Source organism: Nuphar pumila, chromosome 7 (genome assembly GCF_984573655.1).
Source record: "Nuphar pumila chromosome 7, dmNupPumi1.hap1.1, whole genome shotgun sequence".
NCBI classification, from domain to species: Eukaryota; Viridiplantae; Streptophyta; class Magnoliopsida; order Nymphaeales; family Nymphaeaceae; genus Nuphar; species Nuphar pumila.
This window is the reverse complement of record NC_143255.1, coordinates 35,642,783-35,658,976: the sequence shown is the minus strand read 5'-3', so window position 1 is coordinate 35,658,976 and position 16,194 is coordinate 35,642,783. Positions and strand designations below refer to the sequence as shown.

Sequence of the window (16,194 nt, the reverse complement as noted above, 5' to 3'; positions counted from 1 at the left end):
GGTCAGATAATCTGCCATAGTATGATTCGGTTTAGACTTTAGTCTCATATTTGGATTCAGATAATCTGCATACTGAATCCGAATCCGAATCCGATTATTAATTGGATCCTGTTTGCTTTACCGAATCAGACAAATCTGATTCGGATCTGGATTCGGTATAGTGTATCCGTTGACATCTACCATTGACTAACTTGAAAAACCTGAAGTAAACACTGTTTACCAAAGGTATCCTCATCCATTTACATAAACCCAAACAGGAAACTGTAAACATAAAATCATTACGGGATCAGAAAAGAGGAAGATAGTAATTAGCGGATTGGAATTTTTTAAATCACTCAAGCGCTAAAAGAGCACGATTTCAGTGGAAAACCAAACGAGGTTTCGGCTTCCATTCAAGAGAGCGAGCTCTTTCCCTCCTCACTGCCTCCGGTTCCCGGCCGGAATTCTGCGAGAACGATTTTACGGCCACTGGAAGGAAGTTGCAGCGGAAGGAAACCCTAGACTTGGGGAAAAATCTTTCCTCTTCCCCTTCCCTCGTATTCCGATCGCTAAAACCCTAGAGTTAGTCGTTCGTTCCTTGAGAATTTGTACGTCGTTCAACGAATCGAGGGATCCAGCTGAAGGGATGGGGGACCAGTTGGAGCGGTTGGGTTCGGAGGTGGCGGCCAGCGTCGAGTCGAGCATCATCAAGGGGGAATTGGGCATGGAGATCGAGCCCCCGTTCCAGCAGAACCTGGCGACGGCCGAGGATTGGAGGCGGGCCCTCAGCAAGGTCGTCCCCGCCGTCGTCGTGCTCCGGACGATGGCGCCCCGGGCATTCGATACGGAGTCCGCAGGCTCGAGCTATGCAACCGGGTTCGTCGTCGATAAGCAGCGCGGTATCATCCTCACCAATCGTCATGTTGTCAAGCCAGGTATATCTCATTCGCCTGTCTTCTTTGTAAAGTATCAACCTAGTGTTTTTTCCATGTTACATGATGACTATGGTAGTTATCGTTGTCAATTTCGTTGTCTTTCTTATTGTTGCCATCATGACCACTATCAAATTCGGCGTTTTTGCTTATATATAACTTTACTAAATCGAAAAAAGTACACTTTATGAGTATAGTTGGTAACCAAGATGATGAAAGCTAATATAGTGACAGGAATATTTCTTCCATTTCACAAATTATGCTAGAATGCTGGTCAAACTGTCCAAATAATCGATTTCATCAGCGTTTTTGCATGAATTTTCTTGATGAAGAGTGAAGAGTCAGATAAATAGGTAGGAGATGCACAAACCGCAGTCCTTTGTATACGCCAGGAATCCACTAATCTTTTACTATTTATTTTCTCGACACAACTTAGTTCTGATTAATTTGGACACAAATAATTCATCTTGTTTATATTGCTTGTGCTGTTGACCCCTAAGGGGTTGGTTGGATTGGTGGGGGTTCGTTGGATTAGAAGAAGACAACCAATTTTCCTTTGCACTTATCTTTGGTCTTCTTTTTTTCACCTTACTCAACTTGTTCTTCTTTCTATCAACCATCGTTGTAACCTTTAACATGCCCAGTCTCATTTCTCAACGCGCCTCAAATAATTTACACAACGATCTTTTGCTCTATCAACATCGAACATTCTTTGTTCGTGGGACTCCAGTATTTTCATACACAAGTCTTTGTCCGCACGACAAACTTGCCGTCAACTCACATTCGGAACCAGTATGCTGCAACTCTCATCCAGAGCTAGCAAACACGTTCTTGTAGGAACCAAATTAACGAGTCACGAACATCGACTTTTTCTACACACAATGCACAAAGGATTTTCCAAACTAAGAGACCAAAACAACGAACATTCTGCTCAAGATGACTACTCTGCTAACCCATAATCTCGGGAGAGAACATAAAAGTTCAATTGAGTCTCCTATCTCAAAGGTGTAAATCCATCCAGCCGAATCCAACATGCATTCTCTTCATGTATAAGGCAAACACCACGCTCCACCTGCGAGTGTAACACACAACTGATAAGGATCTTTAGCTTATATATATTATCTTAGCCAACTGAATAACAACATTACACTTTTGCTTACCATCAACAATATGACCCATACCACTTTGCCAACAATTTGCTTTCGCGCTCGGTCAACCATACTTCAGCTGCACAAATTTGCATAAACAGGACAAACCATCATGACTTTCATCAGTGTCATACTCAACGAATAAAAAGGTCTCCGTGAATCTTTTTGCTCTAATGCCAATTTGTCACGAGCATAGAATTTTTTGCAACCCTGCGTTGCATCAAACTGCCCAGTCTAGCTAGCCTAACGGCCAAAGGTTGCGCACCAACACTTTTTTATGTGCTGAATCATTTCATTGGCCCTGCGTACCACCTCGTGCACAACTGTCTAGCAGAAGCTGATCAAGCGCATCTCCAAATGAGTATTCTATTTGGCCCATGCCACTTATGTGGATAGCCGTTCCATACCGGCTAGCAAGTGCACAAATGCCTTAGCCTTGTGTGCCATGGAGCGTATTGCAACTCCATGGGCACGCCTTAGCATCACTCGTCACAGAAATGACAAGACTTTGTGACCCCCAGTTCGAATACCAATTGATGATTGTATGTTATAGCGAAGAGCACCACCCAGACTCGTTCGTCGGCTCCTAGGCATTCGCTCGCCTAGCCTCGAGTCACCATACTCGGTTGGAACCACCTAAGGTGATTCTTGGAGGAATTACCCCTAACCCACACGCACTCCCGAGTCACCATACTCGGTTGAAACCACCTAAGGTGATTCCTGGAGGAATTACTCCTAACCCACACGCACTCCCGTGCATCCAAACACTATGCGTGAAAAACTCATTCAAGTTGAGAGGTCCTTAACCAAATCCCTAAAAGCAACATCCTCTGATCCGCTGACACTAATTAACCAAACAATGCTCCACGTCTGAGCCGCCAGACATCGTTGTACCAATAACGATACCGTTGCCTATCGCATGCCATGCTACGACCGCACATTATCGATAAAGCTAACACATACCGCACGTTCCTACACTCGATGCATTTTCCACTTAGTAGAGCTCCGCACTGCACATGCCCTATTCCGAAGGCTCAGTTCGGGAAAAACAAACTCTCTCTCTATAACTAACATCAGTAAATTTGGGTTTCAGCCACTAGTTTTCAATAATGTGTTAGAATCTGCACCTTCAAGCCTTGGAGATCTGCCTTCAACCTGAAAATACAAATTAGGGAGAAGAGAAGAGAGAAGAGGGAGAGAGAAAGAAAAGGGATGCTGAATGGGAAAATAGGGTACATGATATCGATACCCTCTTTGCTGTATGTATTTATAATAAAACAACACAGAAATTACAAGTATGCCACATTCGTTTGGATCTGTTCGGATATGGATCCTGAAATCGGATCCATATCCAATACAGATATAAATCTAACATCCCCCCTCAAGTTGTGCATGATATTTCATCATGCCCAACTTGTTCTTCAAATACCAAAACTGTGATCCAGTAAGTCCTTTGGTGAAAAGATCAGCAACTTGTTCAGAAGTATGTATATACGCAGGGGAGATTTCCTCATCTTCTATTTTCTGACGGATGAAATGTTGATCAATCTCAATGTGTTTGGTACGACTGTGAAGGATGGGATTGAATGAGATTTTGATGGCACTTTGGTTGTCAACAAGCATGTTAGACTGAGCAATAGGAAGAGACAATTCCCCAAGAAGATGACGAAGCCAAGTAGCATCGGCTGTGCCAGCAGCCATGGCCCTATATTCAGCTTCTGTGCTGGATTTGGCAATGGCGCGTTGTCTGCGACTACTCCAACACACAAGATTAGAATTAAGAAAGACACAATAGCCAGAAACAGAGCGGCGTTCATCAAGATCGCTTCCCCAATCAGCATCAGTGTATGTAGAGATAATATGGCCATCCACAGTAGGAGAGACGCGTTTATAAGTAAGTCCATCGCCAATGGTCCCCTTGAGGTAACGTAAGATACGCTTGACAGCTTCCATATGAGCATCTGTGGGAGCATTCATAAACTGGGAAACCTGATTGACGGCATATACAATGTCGGGACGAGTGAATGTTAAATATTGAAGTTTCCCAACAATACTGCGATAAAAAGTAGGAACAGGATATGGAGGACTGCCATCTGAAACGTTCAACTTTGTATGCAAAACACTGGGTGTGTTAGTGGGCTTACAATCAGTCATACCAGAGGATGTAAGAATATCAAGGGCATATTTGTGCTGAGAGAGGGTAAGGGAATCCTTAGTCCTGTCTAATTCAACCCCCAAAAAGTATCTGAGGTCCCCAAGGTCTTTCATTTTGAAATGTTGTTCTAACACTTCTTTGATCTGGACAATATGAGAAGAAGTATTACCCGTGAGAATAATGTCGTCCACATATATCAATAACCAAGTAGTGATCCCTCCTTTGTGATAGATAAAAAGAGAATGGTCAAGGGCGCTCTTCTGAAAACCAGCTTCTTGAATGTGAAGAGAGAACCTTTCAAACCATGAACGAGAAGCCTGTTTTAACCCATATAATGACTTGTGCAACTTGCACACCCATAAATTAGGATCACTAGTAGCATATCCTGGTGGCTGTTCCATGTAAACATCCTCTTTGAGAAAACCATGAAGAAAAGCATTTTTGACATCAAGTTGATGTAATGACCATCCAAAAGTAACTGCAAGAGAGAGAATAACCCGGATTGTACTCATCTTAACAACAGGGCTGAAAGTCTCATCATAATCTTCCCCATGTTGTTGAGTGAAACCTCTGGCTACAAGACGAGCTTTATACCTATCAATACTTCCATCTGGTTTATATTTGATTTTATAAACCCATTTGGATCCAACAATATTCTTATCCTTTGGTCGAGGAACGACTTCCCATGTTTGACATTCATTCAAGGCTTCCATTTCTTCATTCATGGCTTCAATCCAACGGGAATTGTGAGAGGCCTGAGAATAACACTTTGGTTCAGTCTGTTTATGCAAACTGGTCATAAAAAGTTGAAAATCCAAAGTGAAAGAGTCATAGCTTATCCATCTATCCACGGGATGTCTTGCTCGAGTGGACCTTCGTGAATGAGAAGGAACAATGGCAGAGTCAATGGTAGGGGCAGGAGTGCGACGAGAATAAACCAAGCCAGAGAACCTGTCTAAAGGAGGATCATCCATCTGAGCATCAGACATGTCTGCTTCATTATGAGTACTATCCATCTGGGCATCAGACATATCTGCTTCAATGTGAGTACTGTCAGAAGAAACTGGAAAAACAGTCGGTTGAATTCCACCACTTAAGATATTTGAACACAGCCATGGATCATATAGTCTAGATGCTGAATCATGAACGGCCTTGGATGAAGTATGAAATTGCAATCTGAGTTCATCAAAAACGACATGTCTTGAAACATGTATACGACCTATAAGGGGATTATAGCATCTATAGCCTCGATAATGATCCGCATAACCCACAAACTGACACATTATAGCTCGTGTCTGAAATTTGTTCCGGATGCTGGAATCAACATGAACATAGCAAATGCATCCAAAAACCCGAAGCTCATCATATTTAGGATGCTCATTATTCAAAAGAAAGAAAGGAGATTTCCCAGCGAGAAGAGCTAGAGGCAGTCGATTTATAACATAAACAGCTGTGTGAAATGCCTCAGTCCATAGAGTCATAGAGAGATCAGTGTCATGAAGCATGCTTAAGGCAGTCTCTACAATGTGTCGGTGCTTGCGTTCTGCAATGCCATTTTGCTGTGGTGTGTGTGGACAGGATATCTGTCTAGTGATGCCATGATTCAGCAAGTATTCGGTAAATTCAGATGATAAATATTCACCACCACCATCACATTGAAAATGCACTATGTTGGATGAAAATTTATTTTGGATGAGGGCATGAAATTGGGTAAATAGATGAAACACTTCAGATTTGTGTTTTATGAAATGTATCCATGTATAGCGAGAAAAGGAATCAACGAAAATGACATAGTATCTACTGCCAGAAGGAGATGAGACAGGAGCTGGTCCCCAAACATCGGAGTATATCGTTTCAAACAATTTAGAAGCTCTTTTATTTATGGAATTAAAAGGAAGAGCATGACTCTTACAGAGTTGACAACTTGAGCACATGCCTGACTCACTAACAGATTTCAAACTGGATTTGTGTAACAATCCATTATTAACAAGACTGGCAATAAAAGAATGACTACAATGGCCTAATCGATTATGCCAAATGGTCGGCATATCAACTTGAGTCAAATTGACTTCATTCGGATCAACTGAAGGAGAAACAAGCGGACTGGACTTGGACACTGGAGGAGCTTCCTTAAGGACGTACATGTTGCCTTCACGAATTCCTTCAGCGAATATCGTCTTGGTGAGAGGGTCCTTGACAAAAACAGAGGAAGGAGTGAATTCAACTGATGTGGAAGAGTCATCAATGAGTTTAGATACTGAAATGATGTTTTTCTTAACATTAGGAACAACTAAAACATTTTGTAAAGGAAGAGAAGTATTTGGCAAAGACACATGTGCATTTCCAATGTGAGTGATTTTGTGATGGGTGCCGTCACCTGTAACTACAGAACCTCTTGCTAAGTATGGAGAAACACTAGATAGTTTACCTGCATCATCAGTCACATGAGCGGCAGCACCGGAGTCCACATACCATACACCATCATTGTTTTGCTTGAGATTCAGATTAGAAATCGCCGTCATTAGGAGTTGTTGAGCATCAGGTGTGAAGGAGGAGGAAGACGATCTAGGAATGGCAGAGGGGTTTGGCCTGTGATCACGTCGACCTCCCTTAGATTTGTTCTGAGGATTGTGCCAACATTCAGATTTAACATGTCCTCTCTTGTTGCAATAAAAACATGTAGGGATGCGCTTCGGCAAGTTAACATGAGTGCTGCCCTGAGGAGTAGGGAGAATACCCTTTCCTTGTCCAGATGTATGACCCAAGATGTGTGCCCGCTGCCCTGACGTACCATGTGTAGAGGTGACTAAAATACTAGCCGAAGTAGGAATAGAAGCATCATGCCTGTGAACTCTACTAGCCTCATGCTGAATCAGTTTTGCCTTTAAGTCTTCAAAAGAGGGTAAGACAGGGAGAACCTCTAGGGCAGTGCAAAATATATCAAACTCTGACCCTAGACCACTAAGGGCCTGCTGGACTTTATCCTTGTCTGAAATAGGATGACCTATAACAGCAAGTTGATCGCTTACATTTTTAATTTCATAAAGATACTCAAGTACAGATCTAGAGCCTCTATTGATACTTTGAAATTGACGCTTCAATTGAAGATATCTAGCTTCTGAAACTTGAGAGTATGTCTTTGCAAGTGTATTCCATAGTTGTAAAGCCGAGATATCATCATCAATGCCTGCAAGTACTTCTTCAGAGAGAGTAGAAGTAATATAAGCCACTAAAGCCTGGTCATGTGCCATCCATACAGCATATGCTGGGTTAGGGATATTATCTGTAGCGGTCCCTGAACTGGTAGCCTCCTTTGTTTCACCCAAGATGAATTCAGGCGGGACTAGGGTGGAGCCATCAATGTGACCATACAGACAATGGCTCTTAATGAAAGGGACTATCTGACGTTTCCACGTCAAATAGTTGGAATGGGTTAACTTTTGGGAAATGAGTTGGGAAAGAAAACTCGAAGAGAGGGTAGACATTATGATGCTGATATAATATTGCCCTTAAAAAAAAATAATACTCGGCCAAAAAAAAAAATGAGAAGTTCAATACTCAGCAGACGTGGACAGGCAAGGATGCTCGACTGCTAATGCTCAACTGGAGTGAGATAGTCAATGCTCAGCAGTCATTGACAGGTAAAAATACTTGACTGCGTGTCCACAGATGCTCGGTGGAACGAGGTTTGATCGTGATGTTGCTCGGTGAAATGAGATCTGATTGGCAGCTGCAAAGAAGAAAAACCAGCGAACCAGCGAGGTCTGATTGACAGGCGTGAAGACTATCTGATCGTGATCAGTCGTGGCTCGGTGGAGCGAGGTTTAATCGTGATCAATCGTGGCTGAGAGGCTGAAGAATGCTCGCTCGATCGCAACAGGCGTGAAGACTCGCTGCTCGATCGCGACGGGCGTGAAGGCTCGCTTGATCCTGCAGAATACTCGTTCGATCGTGAAGAGGACTTGCTCTATCGTGACAGGCGTGAATACAGGGAAAAGATCGATCACGGATGCTCTGATACCATGTTAGAATCTGCACCTTCAAGCCTTGGAGATCTGCCTTCAACCTGAAAATACAAATTAGGGAGAAGAGAAGAGAGAAGAGGGAGAGAGAAAGAAAAGGGATGCTGAATGGGAAAATAGGGTACATGATATCGATACCCTCTTTGCTGTATGTATTTATAATAAAACAACACAGAAATTACAAGTATGCCACATTCGTTTGGATCTGTTCGGATATGGATCCTGAAATCGGATCCATATCCAATACAGATATAAATCTAACATAATGATCACATCAATCACATGATGATTATTGCATACAACAACAACAACGCCTTCATCCCAAACAATTAGGGTCGGCGATATGAACCAAAAAGAAAATCATTTTGGGTCCTCCACATGAATTCTTCTCCTCCAATCATTTCTATCCAATGTCATGTCCTCGGTGACATTCAAAGCATTCATATCCTTTCTTATCATCTCCATCCAAGTCTTCTTAGGCCTACCCCGACCTCTTTTAGCTAATATATTTTCCCATTTCTCCATCCTTTTAACCGAAGCATCATTAGGCCTTTGCCGAATATGCCCAAACCATCGTAAACGATTCTCACTCATCTTATTTTCAATGGATGCAACGCCTACCTTGTTACGTATTTCCTCGTTCCGAATCTTATCCTTTAGTGTCTTTCCACACATCCATCGAAGCATACGCATCTCAGTTATACTCATTTTTTGAATATGATGTCTCTTGGCAGCCCAACATTCCGTACCATATAGTAAAGCAGGTCTAATTGTCGTCCTATAAAACTTCCCCTTCAACCGCAATGGCATTCTACGATCGCACAATACTTCAGTTGCACTTTTCCATTTCATCCACCCAACCTTAATCCTATGATTTACATCTCCATCAATTTCTTGATTCTTTTGAATTATAGATCCCAAATATTTGAAACAGTCATCCACCGTTATTTCTTGCTCACCAAGCTTCACTATACTCTCCTCACTACTTCGTTGCTTACTAAACTGACATTCCATATATTCTGTCTTACTCTTACTCAATGTAAAACCTCTTGCTTCCAAAGTCTGTCTCCATAATTCTAACTTAGCATTAACCCCAGCTCTAGACTCATCAATCAAAACAATATCATCAGCAAACAACATACACCACGACACATTTTCTTGAATTGATCTCGTAAGTTCATCTATCACTATAGCAAAAAGTAAAGGGCTAAATGCAGATCCTTGATGTAACCCAACCGTTATAGGAAAATTGTTTGTCACCCCTCCACAAGTGCGGACATTGGTTACTACTCTTTCGTACATATCTTTAATTATATTAATGTACTTGAGAGAGATACCTTTCTTCATCATTGTCCATCAGAGAACATCCCTAGGTACTCTATCGTATGCCTTTTCCAAATCAATAAAAACCACATGCAAATCTTTGTTCCCCTCTCTATATCTCTTAATAAGTTGTCTAAGAAGATGTATAGCTTCCATAGTTGATCTTCCAGGCATAAAACCAAATTGATTCTCCGATATCATATCAACCTTCCTCAACCTATACTCAATCACCCTCTCTCAAACTTTTATAGTATGACTCATGAGTTTTATACCACGATAGTTTGTGCAATCTTGTATATCACCCTTATTCTTATAGAGAGACACTAAAGTACTCTTCCTCCACTCATTAGGCATCTTATTTGTCCGCCAAATCTTGTTAAAAAGATCTGCCAACCATACTAAACCTTTCTCACCCAAGCATTTCCAAGCCTCGATAGGTATACCATCCGGGCCAACTGCCTTTTTGGATTGCATTTTCTTCAAAGCCTCTGCAATTTCTTGCTTTTGAATCTTGCGCATGAAGTCACGATTCATCTCATGATTGCATGCACATTCATTATTGCTTTTAACACTTCCATATGACACATTTTGTACTGCCTGTGTAGGATATCAAACTAAATTATTATCATTTGATTAAGCTCATAGCAATCCTTTTTGGAAACCTTGCCCGTGTCCTAGAAACTGTAAAATTACTTCGATCTTTTTTCTGGATTAAGAAGTGTGTTTCCATTTCTTAGGTGTCAGCTTCTTTGAAGTTTATCACATTTTTCATAATGAACTTTATAAGCTCTTATGCACTTTAACTTTTTAGCATGTTGTTTTTTGAACTGTAGCTGAAACATGCCAAAGATATGATCTTTCTGTGATCATTAATGTAAACAGTTCTCATAGTCTGAACTTTCTTGCAAGTATTGGCATCCTTTCTAGCCCTTTGTAGTTGCACTTTAGTTGTTTGCAGCTCTCTGGAGAAAAAGCAGTTCTGACTATCGTACTTGCATGGATATATTTTCTTTACTTGCTTTGTATAATTGACTGTTGTTGATTCTGTTATTCTGGTAGGACCTGTGGTTGCAGAAGCTATGTTTGTCAACAGGGAAGAAATTCCTGTTCACCCTATTTATCGAGATCCTGTAAGCCTTTCTTTTGCTTGACATTTTTTTACTCATAATGTTTCATCATAAAAGAATACTAGCAACATGCGCAACCATAATACAATAAATTGAGCAGTTATCCCATGTTAAAATGAGCAGTTATTTTGACTCGAGGTTCATTTTTTAATCATCCATCACAAAGTTGACCATTATGTGCGTGCTCTTGCATGATGCTTTATTCACTTATAGCATAAAATACTAATGCCATCTTTCGCTATTTCTTATGGCTATTAGTTACGCATCTCTTCCAATACCTTAGAATGGTGACTTTGTTCTATGCATCTTCTATTCCATTGTCAAATTGATAAGCTGGCTGATAAACAAGTAATCCCATGAGGCCAATTTAATTGGTTAATCACTAGAATGGTCTTCTTTCGATGATCTTAACTAGAATTACAATGACAACACAATGCTGTTTTCCTTAATGATGCTGGGAACTAATCTGGTTAATCTTTTTTAGTTGTAATATTTTCTTGCATGATGTTTGCATTATTACAACAGAAACCACTATGCAGTCTGCATGTATGTTTCTTTTTTTAAGTTTTGTCTTACATGACTAAGAATAATTTCTTCAATAAGAAAACCTTAGGAGGTGGGCATATGGTTGGTTTAGACGAGGAGCCCCTAGGAGCGTGAAACATAATATTTCTTTTGGATGATGGATAGAAAGTATGCTCTGTCTAGCTTCTGGATGTGGTCATACCTTTACAACTCATGTTCCTCATCTTGGTTTGTCCAATATTGGTTATTGTGACCTCTTGCTTACAATTACGTAAGTTGTTTCCTACACCTTATTGCCTACTAACATCAAATGCGGGTACCATCCTTAGTTGTCAAAGGCGATAGGCGGAGCCTAGGCGGACTAGTCAGTACCCCAATTAAAAAAAAAACTACACAAAAATATGTAAACAAACAGTTAAAATTAATAACAAACATGTATACAACATAAAATCAATCAACAATAAGCAATAGATAAAGCAATAAACACACACACACACACACACACACACACATATATATATATATATATATATGAAACACACAAACACAGAATATTTATAATATACATATTATAATAACTAAAATACAAAATATATAATATATAATAATAAGTGTGTGTGTGTGCATGTGAAGTGTGAACTGTGAAAAAGATAACAAAACAAATTATATATGAATTACACACACACACACACACACACACATATATATATATATATATATATATATATATATATATATATATATATATATATACACATGCGTGCATCAACATCTGTTTGTGTGCATGTGAAGTGTGAACTGTGAAAAAGATAAGAAAACAGATTATATATGAATTACACACTTACATGTATATATAGCTCAGAAATATGACTCAGAAACAGTCAACCAGAAATATAAGTTATATCACTCAGAAACAGTCAACCAGAAATATAACTCAGAAACAGTAAAAAAAATTATATATGAATTACACACACAAAAATAAATAACTCAGAAACAACCAACCAGAAATATAACTCATAAATGTAACTCAGAAACAGTCAACCAAAAATATCTCAGAAACAGTCAAACTGATTATATATGAATTACACACACAGAAATATCTATATAAATGAAATACACAGACACAAAATATATATAATATACATATTATAATAACTGAAATACAATAAAAAACAAGAAGACTGAGAGATAGGAAGAAAAAAAAAACAGATAGAAGAAGAAAATAAGTAAAAAAGAAAAGAGAAGAAGTAAAAAACAGGGAAAAGCACAAAAAAAAAGAAAGAAAGGAAAAAACAGGAAGAAGAAGAAAAAAAAAGAGAAGAAAAAAAACAGGAAGGAGAGAGAGAGAGAGAGAGAGAGAGAGAGAGAGAGAGAGAGAGAGAGAGAGAGAGAGAGAGAGAGCAATAATAAGCAGCAGCCTAAGCGAGCTAGGCGACTCCTAGGTGGTAAAATAGGGCCCCACTGCCGAAATTCAAAAGCCCAGGCGGTGGGGATGGGGCTAGGCTGCCTAGGCGCCACCTTTGACAATCAAGGTACCATCTAAGTCACACGGACTCGACTAGGGAGGCGCCGCACCCAATTGGACATGCCCCGACATGGGTGCGGACACGGGCGCGGCTTAGGACACTGTCCGGACTCGGTCAACGAATCGAGGCCGAGTCCATCCTCATTTTGGACTCGGTCAACGTTGACCGAGTCTATATTCGTTCATTTTTAAGGTGAAAAAACTAAAAAAAATGATTTTCTATTATATTTTTTAATATATATATATATATATAAAGTGACTATGCTGTGCACTGTGCACTGTGACTGTGCTGTGACCATAGGCGGAGCTGGGGGGGGGGCGCAGAACTGGGCTGTAGCCCAGTCCTAGCCCAGCCCTGACTGCAGCAAATAGTTTGATTTGTCCATATGAAATAGATTTTTATTAATAATTGTAGCCATTTTTTATTTTATCTCAAAAAATTTTTTTTTTGGGGCACTGCCCCCAAACCCCAGACTATCACACCATTTTTTTTTTTGCACTCACATGAATCCTAGCTATGCCCCTGGCTGTGCACAGTCTGTGCACTTATATATATATATATATATATATATATATATATATATATATATATATATATATATATATATATAAATAGCCGAGTCCCCGTGTCCAAAATTTTTAAAATTGCTTCGCACCCGTGTCTCACCCCCACCCGCACCCATGTGACATAGGGTACCATCCAGTTTTGACTTTCTAATTTCCTTTTCAAACATAATTTGTTTTATTGTGTGATGGGAATGCGAGTTTTATGTTTAGTTTTTGAACTAAACACAGTTTTGTCAGGTAAGCAACCTTGAATGCCTTTAACATGCATAGTAACATGATAACATCATATTTGTTTACCACATGAGCACACTCATACTCTTTTCTTATGTTTGCTTCTATCAAGGAGGAAGCAAACTGGTATTAGCTTCAAGATGTATTCTCTTTTAGTTTGAAGTTCTTGGATTATTACATTATAGGCATGGTTTGCATATATGAGCATTTGCATTCTTACTATCTACATTGCACAACTAACAGCGAATCATGCTTATATTGCATTTATGTCCAACCTTTCAGATTCATGATTTTGGCTTCTTCCGGTATGACCCTTCTGGAATAAAATTCTTAAGTTATAAGGAGATTCCTCTTTGCCCAGAAGCTGCATGTGTTGGACTGGAGATTCGAGTTGTGGGCAATGATAGTGGGGAGAAGGTGCATAACCTAAACTATTCAAATAGCTCTTTCAAAATTGGTTTCCTTCACATATGTGTGTGTGTGTGTGTGGACACATGCATGTTTCCTGTACTGTATGAATGATCACCTATGTGGACTCTGAAGAAGTGCATGATGACCAAGAGAAAAAAATCGAATTATAATCATCTTGTGTCCCATATAAGCTTCTATATAAAGTGGTGCAACATAAAGTTGTATAGACTTAGCTTGAAAAAACACAAACTGCTTCAGTATTCTCTTACTCTTTGTTATATGAGCACTTGGATCAAGTTTATACCAATAAATATGAATTGTATTGGCACACAAGATGCATTGATGATATCAACAAATAAATTGTGATCTATCATAGACTGAACTAATAAGCAACAAGGCTGGTAGGCTGTGTCATTAGCTGTAGCACAAGATTACGTCTCTTAAGTAAACACAAAAAGGTGCTGGACCATGCAACATTTCTCCTATTGGTTTTTGAGGCTAACTCCCTATAGGTTACTCAAATAGGCCCTATGTGAAGAGAATTTGGAATAATAAGTTGACAGCTGGTGCTTTGGCAAATGGCTTTCTCCTAAATGATAGAGACAAAAGAAATGATTGACCTACATTAGTGCTGGGCCTTCAAGAATGGGTGAATGTCTGGTCAGAAGGTTTCAGTAGGTTCACAGATAAAGACTTCCACAATTGTGGTTTAGCATAAATTCTTTTGCTTTTAGAGTAAGAGCTTATATTTCAAGCAGTTTATTTTGGCCAATAAATCTGTTTGCCATTTTATCATACTCTAGCGTTTTCACATCTAGTGCTAATACCATAACTTATTTGGACTGTCTGAGTTGATACTGAAACCTAAAGATCAAATGGGTTGGATATGAGTTAGGTCATTCTTGAACTCATACTTTGTCAGAATTTTGAAGAGTGGTCCCTTTGGTATTCCAATCCAACTTGGATCTCATAACAGAGTATCAGATCCAATTAGGCTCTGAGAGTCTGAATCTTCATGGGGAATTGTTAAGTTGTATATATATATATATATATATATATATATATATATATATATATATATATATATATATATATATATATATATATATAATACCCATTAGGGGTATTTTGGTCTTTTCTATTTATGTATTAGGCTGTGTAATTAGGGGCACTTTAGTCTTTTTTGTGTATATTTTTTATTACTTTTTCTCTCTTTTATTTTTGTATTGTCGGCATAATGGTAAAATACCATTATAGCCGTCGGGAACATCCCAACAACTCTTTATGTAACAACTCAAAAAAAAATTTGTATTGATTCGGGCCGGACCCAACCCGGACCACCGCCTCTCACTGTCATTAAAGACAGTGAGGCAGGCGGGAGGAGGGTTACGAAACCCCCTCACCGCCTTTCCCCTCTGCTCTCTCGTCTCTCTCCCTTACCCTCTCGCTCGTCCACTGTCACAGACACCGGCGACCCCCGACAACCCGCCGCCACCAACGTCGGCGACCTCCCGTCTCCTGCGAGCTTCTCTCCGGTAGCCTCCCCAGGTATGCTCCTCCTCCTCCCCTTCTTCTCCTCTTTCGTCCGTATTTCTCTCTCTCTTTCCCCCTCGTTTCTCGGTTGCGCAGGGAGGGTGGCCAAGCCGCCTCCCTGCTGCCTTAAATCACAGGGGAGGGGCAAAGCTCCCTTCCTACGACTCTTTTTAGCGAGGGAGGGGCGGAGCCCCTCCCTGTGCCGTGGTTGGTAAGGGTGGGGCCGAGCCCCTCCCGATACCCTCTTGTTGCAGGGGAGGGGCCCAACTCCTCCCTGCACCCTTGTAAGTAGGGGAGGGGCTTAGTCCCCTCCCTGCTTCTTATTACGGCAGGGGAGGGGGTCGGCCCCCTCCCTGTTTCTTGTTATGGCAGGGGGAGGGGGTCGAGCCCCTCCCTGCTCCTTGTTTCGGCAGGGGAGGGGCCGAGCCCCCTCCCTGTGCCTCTTCGCTCTTTAGGCGGGGGCATCGCCCCTGCCTCTGCTGTTTTTCGACAGGCAGGGGAAAGCCCCCTCACCTCGTTCTTCCCTATCATCAGGCAGGGGCTTCGCCTCCTGCCTGTTCGCATTTCATTAGGCAGGGGCCGAGCCCCTGCTTCTGTGCATGTTCGACAGGTAGGGGCGAAGCCCCCTGCTGAAAAGAAGTCATCATTATGTATATGCAGGACCCGACCCGATCTATATACTGGATCGGGTCCAGACCCAATCAATGTATAATATA

General features: G+C 40.7%; 1 protein-coding gene across 5 annotated transcripts in view; it reads left to right on the top strand.

Annotated features, from left to right (window-relative positions):
- Positions 1 to 358: 358 nt before the first annotated feature.
- Positions 359 to 16,194, top strand: part of DEG7 (DegP protease 7) — a 196,239-nt gene continuing 180,403 nt past the window's right edge. For 4 of the 5 annotated variants that reach the window (XR_016433313.1, XM_090014208.1, XM_090014209.1 and 1 more), the window contains exons 1-3: positions 359 to 914; positions 10,619 to 10,689; positions 13,817 to 13,951. Coding sequence is in view for 4 of the 5 variants with exons in the window: in XM_090014208.1 (XP_089870334.1) it covers positions 626 to 914; positions 10,619 to 10,689; positions 13,817 to 13,951 (495 nt within the window). In the remaining variant the exon portion in view is untranslated. The remainder of the gene's footprint in view (positions 915 to 10,618; positions 10,690 to 13,816; positions 13,952 to 16,194) is intronic. The other variant, XM_090014210.1, reaches the window with a different exon arrangement.